This window comes from Danio rerio, chromosome 23, assembly GCF_049306965.1.
Source record: "Danio rerio strain Tuebingen ecotype United States chromosome 23, GRCz12tu, whole genome shotgun sequence".
NCBI lineage: Eukaryota > Metazoa > Chordata > Actinopteri > Cypriniformes > Danionidae > Danio > Danio rerio.
The window spans coordinates 50,275,158-50,287,263 of NC_133198.1; the positions used below are offsets into that span (position 1 = coordinate 50,275,158).

Sequence of the window (12,106 nt, forward strand, 5' to 3'; positions counted from 1 at the left end):
CACAAGACTGACTTTCTGACCCAGAGTCACACATCTGACAATTAATAAAGAAGAAATGACAAACAACAACAAATTAAACAACACACAAACCTAAAGTCTGATTACAGTGTATGAATATGGTAAAAAGACAATATGTACGACATTTATGGACATGTACTGCAGTAATCATACAGTATAGCATGACATCAGAATGATTATAGGACATGCACCATAACAACACCACAGCATGGACACACTCCACATATGCAGTAAGTTGGTAAACCCTGACTGAGGGATTAGGGCACTCATATTTTCATGTAATAAAGACAGATTTTATAAATGTATAATTTACACTGTATCATTTAAATAATGTATATTTTTATTAGAGCACACAAAGACATCGGTCCCTGATGAAATAACATTATTCTTTTGAAGTAATTTCATTAGACGGTGTATTTTTGTATTTTTGCTGTTGATCATTTGATAATTTTAGTGTGCTTTAAATATAATTTAATCGTACTTCTCCTTTCTTAAGTGCATCAGGTTATTTTTGAGTTACTCTTTGTTATTATTATTATGGTATTTTTGTTAAACTATTCAGCTTTAAAAGTTTAACCATTGTCTTAACCTGCATGGCAGTGTTTAGTAAAGTAAATAATGTGTTCAAAGGTTAAATGTAAATGATAATGATCATTATATAGTCTAACCCGTTATTGAGCAGTGTCAGTGCAGTATTGGAGACAGTGGAGCAATGGTCATGTGCTGCTGTTAATGGAGGGTCTGCATTAGAGTGATTCCCCTCAGTATGATCAGTGTGTGTGTGTGTGTGTGTGTGTGTGCGTGTGTGTGTGTGTGTGTGTGTGTGTGTGTGTGTGTGTGTGTGTGTGTGTGTGTGTGTGTGTGTGTGTGTGTGTGTGTGTGTGCGTGTGTGTGTGTGTGTGTGTGTGTGTGTGTGTGTGTGTGTGTGTGTGTGTGTGTGTGTGTGTGTGTGTGTGTGGAGTGGCGCCGCTATAGGGAATCTCACACCTCTTATAGAGCCCTCTCTGCCTGACTGACGGTCTGATTGACTGACTGATGCTCCTTCTAGGAAATGATGAAGAGAAGCAGAGCAAACACTGAGGACTGACTGAAGAGCTCACAGATACACTAGCCAGATCACTGCACTTAAAGACATTTATAAAGAGATTTATACACTCTCAGGGGAACTTACAGACACGTATGAGTTTCTACTGTCGAACACAAATGAGGATATACTGAAGAATGACACTGATATCAACAGGGGGAAAATATCATGTGAGGCGATGGCAGTTTTTCCAGCATTTGTCAGAACATCTTCATTTGTGTTCAACAGAAGAAAGAAACTCACAGGGGTTTGGAACAAGAGGATGAGTTTCAGTTTTTGTGTCAACTGTCCCTTTAACTGAAAGACACATAATTTAACACAACATTTGACCAAAACAAAACATTTAGAAATCATTAATGGAACATTTACATTTAATACCTGAATATATCTGCTGACGTGATTCTACTGTTGCTATGGAAACAACAACTACAGTAGTTGATCTGTTGTGGTGATTCTACAGTTGCTATGGTAACACATCAACTACAGTAACTGATCTTTTGTGGTGATTCTACAGTTGCTATGGTAACACAACTACAGTGATGTACATAAATCACCCTATACTGTAGTTTTCTACAACTGTAGTGTATATTATACTACAATACAGCACAGTTTACTATAGTAAAATCTAAAGTATACTACAGTATTGATTACAGTTTATCAGTTCACTATATTTATGCTTAAAGAGTTTAAAACAATATGATATATATATAATGCACTTTACTATAGTACGGATCAAAAACACTATAATATTTACTCCAGCATTGTGTTTGTTTGGGCACTGGTTCCAGAATTAAACATTTAAAATAACTTTTCCATTCTGTCTGCAAAACAAATGACTGCAGCGTTCCCTCAACATTCACATATAAACACATTAAAATGAGCTCAGTGTGTTACCTGATCTAGAGGAACACCGAGCCTGCAGTCCAGACCGTCCTCACAGAGCGAGTGTTAGTGTCAGCCTCAAATACAGAGTCTGGGCCATCCTGGAGATCAAGAGCATCAGATTTACTGACTTTATTTGGCTTTTATGTCACCATTAGGAGGGCCGGTGTCCTGCAAAGTTTAGTTCCAACCCCAATCAGACACACCTGGGCTGGCTAATCAAGCTCTTACTGGGCTCTCTGGAAACACATATGTTGAGGCAAGTTGGAGCTGAATCTGCAGGACAGCGGCCCTCCAGGACTGAGTTTGGACACTGCTGCTGTAGGAGATAAAAACATTGTGAATGTTTATTACTCACAGTCTGGAGGAAATCCTGAACACTCACCTGCTCACACTAACCAAACCCTGACCTAGCCTGTAAACTGACTCTGGGATGGGATATTTGGGAAAACTTTAAAGTCGGCGTGAACCGGAAGTTCCTGAGACCGCTATTGCAGTATGCTGATGCTCTTACAACTGAATATTGAGTAGAGGCGGGGCTGAGGATAAGAGGGCATGGCTAAGAGTGTAATCAGAGAAGGAGCCAATCCAAACGCAGGAGCAGAGGCTCAGGCTGAATATTGAAGATATTACCAAAACATGATCATCTGTCATTCTTCAGTGGATAACTTTACCTGATGAACTGATCACCTTGAGAATAATAATGTGCTCCAGCAAAATAAACATGTGCATTTAGATTTCCTGCAGACTTTAATGAAACATTACCCTTGTCCATCACACGCTGTTCACCACTTCATCTGGAAAGATCGCTCATGAATGAAACTGAAATATAATGTGTAAAGCAGATCTCCTCCAGCACTCACTCAGCAGATGCTTTCAGTGTGTAGAGGAAACAAGTAAGCATTCAATGATAATGTGTGGATCTACTGCCATCCTGTGCTGGGGAGAAACTAACACGCAAACGCAGATTATAGAGACAGAGCTGAAAATCATCATCATGTCCTCATCTAAACGAGTCTTACAGAAGCCTACACACACACGTTCAGTTTGGGCAGAAATTCTCATAATTAACTGCTGTAGTATTGCTCGCCTCTATTTTCGATGCTGTCTGTTTATGAGTATTTCTAAAGCACATATTGATGCTATACTACATCTCTAATCCTACACAATAAAGCCAACTACTGCCTTAATAATTATGAGTTCTCCAACAGCACTTCTTCTGCTGTGCTACACTCTGTTCTTGTTTATTGCAGCATTGTGCAGCACACTCTGTAGATATAATGACGGTCATCGCTTGGTTCCAGACATGATTTGAAAATCTCCTGAAATCTGCAGAATAATCATTTACATTTGGAACAACTTGAAGAAGAAGACCAGTCTTACAGGTGTACATTCACAATTGTGTGATCAGTGTGACGCTGCTGCACTCTGCTGGAGCTGTGGAAGACTGCAGCGTGTGTGTGTGTGTGTGTGTGTGTGTGTGTGTGTGTGTGTGTGTGTGTGTGTGTGTGTGTCTGGTGAAGTATACAGTAAATCTTGTGGTTAACTGAGTTTAGCATAATGGCAGAGAAAGACAAAACTACTTAGCTGTTAGAATTTACCTTTTGGTGACACAGTGGCGCAGTAGGTAGTGCTGTCTCCTCACAGCAAGAAGGTCTCTGGTTTGAGTTTGCATGTTCTCCCCGTGTTGGTGTGGGTTTCCTCCGGGTGCTCCGGTTTCCCCAACAGTCCAAACACATGCGCTATAGGAGAACTGATCAACTACACTGACCGTAGTGTACGAGTGTGTATGGGTGTTTCCCAGAGATGGGTTGCAGCTGGAAGGGCATCCCCTGTGTAAAACATAGGCTGGATAAGTTGGTGGTTCATTCCGCTGTGGCGACCCCTGATTAATAAAGCGATTAAGCCGAAAAAGAAAATGAATGAATGAACAGACATTTGAAAACTGTCAGGTTTAATGGTGTTTAACATTTAACAGCTTCAGTTCTGCACCTCTGACATCATGCTGGCTTCCAAACGAGCTTTCCAAACGAGTCCTTGCGTATCATTTGTCTTTGTTGTTGTTTTTTATTTACCCACAAGCAGAATTTAGCCAAACAGGAGCATTTTAATACAATTTTATTCTAATAAATGCAATTTCTATATTTTTTCCTGCACATTCAGCATAAACACATGAGGAAAAGGTGATGGAAAAACAGTCAAATTAAAAAATGACACATTTAATGATTAATTCATGAAGATATATATTTTTAAATCATATTTTAAGATGTAGCAAAATATACACATGCAACACCGGTGAATTTTAATATTACTCTTTGACTTCCAGCACCTTTACATTGTTTTGCTGTTCATGAGCAATCAAACAAACTGACTGGCATTATCAGAGGGAAAAACATGTTCTGTTAAACTCATTCATTCATTCATTCATTCATTCATTCATTCATTCATTCATTTCTTGTTGGCTTAGTCCCTTTATTTATCCAGGGTCACCACAGCGGAATGAACCACCAACTTATCCAGCACATCTTTACACAGCGGATGCCCTTCCAGCTGCAACCCATCTCTGGGAAAGTTCTGTTAATTATATTTTTTAATTAAATGTTTCTTTAGCTGTGATTAATCATTAGTGATGGTCATGTGTGTAAATGAAGCTTTTTTCACAGGTTGAGGCTGATTCTTCTTCTGTTAGTCAACATGTCTTCATATCAGAAACACAAGCATGATACTTCTGAAACTACACTGGAAATAAATAAACTTACTGGCGATTTCCCTGTTGTCCATGTTTCCTCTGACATCTGAAATAAGAACATGTAGATGCTGAAACATGAACATTAATAAACACAGCTGAGGAACAGAAGCATCTGGGTTAGAAATCCTCTTTAACAATGCTGCATTAATCTGCCTTATTCTGCAGGAGAAGACCACTATTATTTTATATTAAACGCTGTCCTCAACAACTAAGAATAAGCAGCATTATTTGAAATAAGTATGAAAGAACCTGTACCTGTCATCTGCTGGTATTTATTAATGCATCTTATTGGAGGCAGTGGGCGGAGCTCCAGCTTGACGTCATCACTGCGGATGCGTGAAAGAGAGAAAGTGAAAGAAAACTGAAGAGAAAGCAGAAGCAGAAATCAGACCAAACTTTACTCACTGAATCTGGAGAACACCGCGGATATTCACTCACAGGTAAGTTTAGGAAATGTTAGATCTTGTTTGACAATGTTAAACTCTGCAATGGTACAATAGTACATTATTATTACACGTGCCCTCACAGCAGAGGAACAGACACTGTGTGAAGTGAAGACACAATAAACTAATGACAGAAACAGATTAAATCACACATGAGCTGATGATTTTCTGGACTCTAATATAAAATGTGCTGTGCTTCACACATGTAGAAGAGCTTGTGTTATGATAATATCATCATGTTGTTCTTCGCTTGCTCTCAGGCTCATATCAAGTTTCCAGCTCTTCAACAGTGTTTCCGTCTACAGAGACGCAGTTCAGTGTAATCATGTGCAGCTCTGAAACCCTACAGTAATAGTCCAAAGATCAGTGTTCCACCCTAAAGTGATCGGGCAGACTGTAGGCCATATTCAGTCTCAGACGGTGATCTGTAGAGACTTTACCCTGTGCCAGATCACAGTGTTGTTGAACCAAGATCAGATCAGCCTGCAGGACACACAGATAATAACACATGCAGTGGTCTGACCCAGAGCTCATGACAGCACGAAGAATCTCCGCATCAGACACTGACAGTACTGTACATGTGGAAGTCTGGCTGCATCTTTAAGATGAACAGTGCAGGTTTACAGATGCTGGAGATCTGGCCTGCCATCCAACATCACCTCTAAATTACTGACTGAGTATGAGGGCTGAGCTGAGAATCCGTCACGGGTTAGTGTTCTGGGTTTTGTTGTTTTTTGGGTGCAATAAGCAAGAGTTTTTATCCATCTATTTTAATATCAGCCGTATAATCTGTTAATTCTGTGAATTATACAAATGTTCAGGTTGAGAGGAGATACAGAGTTTGTATAACAGTGGAAACAAACTGTTCTTCAATTCAATTCACTTTTATTTGTATTTGTATTTGTATAGCGCTTTTACAAGGCAGACTGTGTCAAAGCAGCTTGACAAACAAGATCATAGTGAATGAAAACAGTGTAATTCAGTTTTCAGACTTTCAGTTCAGCTCAGTTCAGTGTGGTTTAATAATCACTGCTTAGAGTCCAAACACTGAAGAGCAAATCCATCCATGCGCAGCTCCACAAGTTCCATACCAAGCCATACCAAGCACACCAGCGGCAACAGCGGCGAGGAAAAAACTTCACCAATTGGCGAAAGTGATGGATAAAAATAAAATGTAAATGTATATATAATGTAAAAAGCAATAGACCAACATCTGAGTCCTGCGGTACACCATATAGAGTCGGGTATCATCAGCGTGAATAACTGTATGTTCTTACTGACTTAGTGGTAGCATAGAAAACACAATGTAAAAAGTAATGGACCAAGAGCTGAGCCCTGCGGTACCCCACACTGTACTTCTGATCTTCATTTTGCAGGAATCATCACTGCTTTCACACTGAAAAAGACCAATTCACAAAGATAATACAGAAACCCAAATACAAACAGCTGTGAGTGTTAAATACTCATATAATAACCTGTCACAACATCTAAAGAAGACATGGGAACACAGACGTAGACTATTAACAACACTAAATCAGACTAATCTAACCTAACTGTGACAATTTTGTGGACTACATTTTAAAATATCCCTGTTTCGTCTTTCATCTCATCAATTTTATCCACAAAGTTAAACTTAGCAGTCGCAGTTAATCTATATCCATTGCTTGCCTCTCCAGGATGGTGTCCTCCTGTGGTTTGAATGAGGAGCTCCAGTGCTCTATCTGTCTGGATGTGTTCACTGATCCAGTCACCACTCCATGCGGACACAACTTCTGCAGAACCTGCCTGGACCAGTACTGGACAAACACACACACCTGCTGCTGTCCGATCTGTAAAGAGAAATTCAGCAAACAGCCTGATCTGAAGGTCAACATTGCACTGAGAGAGGTGGTGGAGCACTTAAAGCAGGAGAGCCGTCCAGCAGAATCTGAGGTGCTGTGTGATTTCTGTTCATGTATTATCTGTTTACATGCTGCTCTACCTTACAACTCATCCAGAGGTTCAATCCTTTTCCATTTTCAGCAGGCGATGGAGGACAGACTGAAGAAGATTCAAGAAATCAACCACTCAGAGGACCCGAATAAGGTGAGCAAAAATAATCAAAACTCAGTTTAATATTGAGCACAAATAACAACATCAGTTCTAAAATAGCTGTATATCACCTTACTGGGACCCAGATGAGCTTTATTCATCCTCAAGATGCTAAAGATGTTCAAAAATCTACTATTTTACCCCTTTTACAAGCTGGTAGATCAGAGTTTGGTGTCTCCAGAATGTGTCTGTAAAGTTTCCGCTCAAACACTCATCAGATCAGCGATTATTCAATGCAGAACATCAAAGCAAGGTGCAGCTGTTTTTATAGCCTGCGCCTTTAAATGCAAATTAGCTGGTTCTGTCCCCGCCCACTATTCCCACATGGTGTGTGTTTCTCCTGCATCAGATATACAGCAGTCAGAGACAGACACGGATGAAGCAGAGATCCAGTCTATCAGTCAGAAACACCACAGTGGGGTTATTAGATGTATATTACACACACACACACACACACACACACACACACACACACTCTCACACACACACACACACACACACACACACACACACACACACACACACACACACACACACGTGCACACCTTAAACTTGTGAAACTCATTGTTGATCTGCAGCTGATCAGAGAGCTGGTCAGATCTTTGTTTGCCAGTTTCTTTGCCAATCCTGCTCTGTGTGTCAATCAATTCAGTGGGCGGGGAAACCCACACTGCTACATCAGGTTGTGGTCGGCCTCAAAATCACTGGGATTTGGATCCTGTCAGGAAATTCTAAATAGAGAAGGTGTTGTGTGTCCATCACTCCAGCACACACTACACTACACACACTGCAGACACACAGCTGACAAACACTGAATCTGCATCATCCACCAGCAAGAGTATAGCCATCTTCTAGAAATGCCATTCACTCATGTTTTTGGGCAAAGGAACATTACAACACAACTGAATGTCCTTCATTTTCAGACTCCTGCCGTCAGTAGATCTCTCCTTCTTCCATTTCAAACACTCCACATGTCAAACTGGATGCTCGCTAGTCTGGTGGTGCTGCTGGCTGTGTTGTTACTCTTCATCATGCCTGCTCCTCACAACATCAGTAAGTCTTCCAGTCACCGTCTCCTGCAGGGGCAGATTTAGGCATGGAAATGTGGGAGATGTAGGCCCACACTGAATCTGCAGATGTTTAGTCCATCATTGATTCTGTTTGTTTACCTGTAAATGTGTGTAAATGTATATTTATTCAGTTTTTAAATTAATTTCAGGAATATTATTGACTAATATGAAAATGTTCATCTGATTTATGCACAGTGCAGTGTGTGCAGTCATATGTTCTGTCTTTCAGTAGAGATATTATATGAGAGACTTGCTTTGTTTACCAAATAAAGTGGATCTAATTGGATTTGCATTGCAGACATTGTAAACATTACACTGTAAAAAGTTAAAAAGGTATTTCTTTTGAGTTCATTTATTAAGGTGTTAGTTATGAAACTCCTGTAATCAATCCACAGAAATCTGCTGGTTTTTTACAAAATTCTGCGCAGGAATAGCAGAACATGTCCACAGATTCTGTCTGGCCCTGCCTATCGGCAGCATCTTGCTAGGGGCAGCATGTAGACAACCACAATCCCCCCCGACCCCGCTCCTCACTTTAGTCCATGACAACAACACCCTCCTGTTGTTGCCACCCCCTGGCTCTTCACTTTTGTCCGCGAACGGTCAGCATGAACATGGTGAGGGCAGCACGATCGTTGTTTGCCCAGAGCGCCAGTTAAGCTTGTGACAGTACTGATTCCCTGATGACGGCTCTTTCTGAAACAGGTCAAATACATAAAGACATCTGCTTGGACTGTAGAGAACAGGCTATTCTTTCTGTTCTATTCGCTCACCATCAGGAGGCGCTATAATCCCTCTCGTAGGAGAATTTTCTTCACAATCCAAAACAAATAAAGTTATTCATCATGTGCACCCGATAGCTCCGCCTCTTCCGCTACGTGAGCAAAGTGTGTGAAGTGTCCATCATTACACACTTCATATCACCGGTTCAATAAGTGCATCAGCTGGCTAACTAAAGTGCACTTATTATTGTTTTCAGTGTGAACACACTACTGACACTATTATACTACAAAATAGCATAGTATAGTGCATAAGTGTGCGATTTGGGACGCAGCTAGTGTCTTGTGCATCGCTACAGCCTGTGCAGACTAACTGGATTGCCAGGTCCTAATGCCCGTCCTCTATCTCCACTGATGCACACGGGGCGCTGTTAACCCAAGACTAGGACACTTAAAGTAAAATACACAAATAACATCAAGTTGTGTCATAAATGTTTTTCTTGTTGGATATATTGTTAGAATATATGAAAACAGGGTTGACGTTTGATCTGTGACAGCACTCATATAGAGAGTAGTTCAGCATCTTCAGCATGCTGTCTCTTTACAATATGGCCTCAAGCAGACTCTGCACATTCACTAACGCACTGATGATCTGAAGGAATCATATGAGTGCAGGAGTCCTGCTGTCCTGGATAAACATGAGCAAACATCTTTCTTGCTCTGACTCCACTAATCAGGTGTTCTGAGCTGTGTTTTCTGCTGAACTTGACCTTCTCAACATTGCATTGACTATGTGTTTGTTTGCACTTGACTTTAATCAACCTAGAACATGACAGTTAAAGTGTTATGATGAGCTATTATTACACAGAATTAATCAGCTTATATTGTCATCTGCGTCCGCAGGGTTGGAGTTGGTACAGAAACATGCAGGTACAGTCTGACTGACATGTTTACAGCTCTTGACGTGTACACATTAACACATGAACATGTTCTGCGGTGGATTAATCATGTCTGATTTCCCTCAGTGGATGTGACTCTGGATCATGACACGGCGAATCCATTCCTCATCCTGTCTGATGATGGAAAACAAGTGAGTTTGGGACACATCGAGAGAAACGTTCCAGAAAACCCAGAGCGGTTTAATTACACTGTTAGTGTTCTGGGGAAACAGGGCTTCAGTTCTGGGAAGTTTTACTATGAGGTGCAGGTGAAGGGGAAGACTGACTGGACTGTAGGACTGGCCAGAGAATCTATTAACAGAAAAGGCCAGATCAGAGTGAATCCTGAGAATGGGTTCTGGACTGTGTGGCTGAGGAATGGAAATCAGTATGAAGCCCTGGATTCTCCATTGGTCTCTCTGTCGCTGTGGACGAGCCCTGAGAAGGTTGGCGTGTTTGTGGATTATGAGAAGGGTTTGGTCTCCTTTTATAATGTGAATGCCAAATCTCACATCTACTCTTTCACTGCTCAGACTTTCACTGAAACACTCTATACATACTTCAGTCCAGGCCTTAATGATGACGGGAAGAACTCAAAGCCACTGATCATCACACCTGTCGTAATCACATCAGCTAATTAACCACAGGTGGAGTTTGATAATTAAAGCTGGATTAACTCTGGGTGTTCTGTTCCTCTCTTATTTATTTCCCAAGTGCTGCATTTCTCACTCACTGTCCTTCAGCTCAGTCTTTAATACACACACACACACACACACACACACACACACACACACACACACACACACACACACACACACACACACACACACACACACACACACACACACACACACACACACACACACACACACACACACACACACACACACACACACACACACACACACACACACACACACACACACACACACACACACACACACACACACACACACACACACCAGAACCAGCTGGCACTTGATCCAGCAACCCTCTAGCTGCAAGACAACTGCTGCCTTCCTGTGCTGCGTTTGTATTGATGACAGTACATAATCTAGAACACATCATATAATAGATAATATAAGTTATTATGCAAGATACAGATAGTCAGCCTCAAGTGTGACACTCCGACCTTAATACCATTAAGACCAGACGCAGACTGGGGCGACCTGCAGTGAGATAGGGACTGGTGTGAGGGGGGGACTGGGTGGACCTGTAGTGAGATAGGGACTCAGGTAACCTGTACTGAGACAGGGACTGGAGCAATCTGCAGTGAGAGGGGGACTCTGGTGACGTTTAGTGAGGTGAGGGGCTGGGTCAAACTGTAGTGAGGGAAGGACTGGGGTGAGGGGGTGACTGGGTCGACCTGTACTGAGGGAGGAACTTGGGTGACCTGTAGTGAGGGGGGGACTCGGAGGTCCTGTAGTGAGGGGGACTCAGGTAACCTGTAGTGAGACAGGGATTGGTTCGCCCTGTAGTGAGGGGGGACTGGGGTGACCTGTAGTGAGGGGGGACTGGGGTGGGGGGCTGTAGTAAGGAGGATGACTGGAACAACCTATAATGAAAGGGGGAGTAGGGCGACATGTATTGAAGAAGAGGAGAGGGCTGATGCGGGGCCCTATGCACCCTCCATAGTGCTCGTATAGGATGAATCAGTACTAATTAGGACAATACTCTGGTTAAGAGTGAACAGAGATGTTAATCCTTTACTGGACTGAAGTTATAATCGTTATAAACGGTGTTTATTCCAGGACAGTGTGGAGTATTCCTGTGTCCAGTAAAGGGCAGTGCAGTACAGTGTATAGGACACTTTATACCGACACACAGCTCTGTCCAAACAGCTTCCACATGTGGACTTTGCATCACGGGGTCCTGTAATGCTGCTGCTGCTTTCACATCTGCTTTAATGAATTTTACTCACATTAGTTATAATCTCACACGATAAAGCAATGCTCAGCATCGCACATGTCCATCATTCATACAATCTAACTTCACAGCTGTTAATAATCTGACATTATTCATACATGTTTGCCGTATATTGTGAATAATGTAATGAAGACACAGGTCAATGGTATGACTGATGTTGCTTGTAAATTGCTTGTACAGTAAATG

At 41.6% G+C, this 12,106-nt stretch overlaps 1 protein-coding gene across 2 annotated transcripts; it reads left to right on the plus strand.

Annotated features, from left to right (window-relative positions):
* Window positions 1-4,656: 4,656 nt before the first annotated feature.
* On the plus strand, window positions 4,657-10,675 carry btr31 (bloodthirsty-related gene family, member 31). Of its 2 annotated transcripts, none has more exons than XM_073939513.1 (6): window positions 4,657-5,173; window positions 6,853-7,108; window positions 7,202-7,261; window positions 8,191-8,320; window positions 9,960-9,986; window positions 10,082-10,675. In XM_073939513.1, the coding sequence occupies exons 2-6, from the start codon at window positions 6,854-6,856 to the stop codon at window positions 10,633-10,635; spliced, it is 1,026 nt and encodes a 341-aa protein (XP_073795614.1). In that variant the 5' UTR covers window positions 4,657-5,173; window position 6,853; the 3' UTR covers window positions 10,636-10,675. The 2 variants fall into 2 exon arrangements, with proteins under 2 accessions (XP_073795614.1, XP_073795613.1); XM_073939512.1 differs by having other exon boundaries at window positions 5,012-5,173; window positions 7,199-7,261.
* Window positions 10,676-12,106: the final 1,431 nt, after the last annotated feature.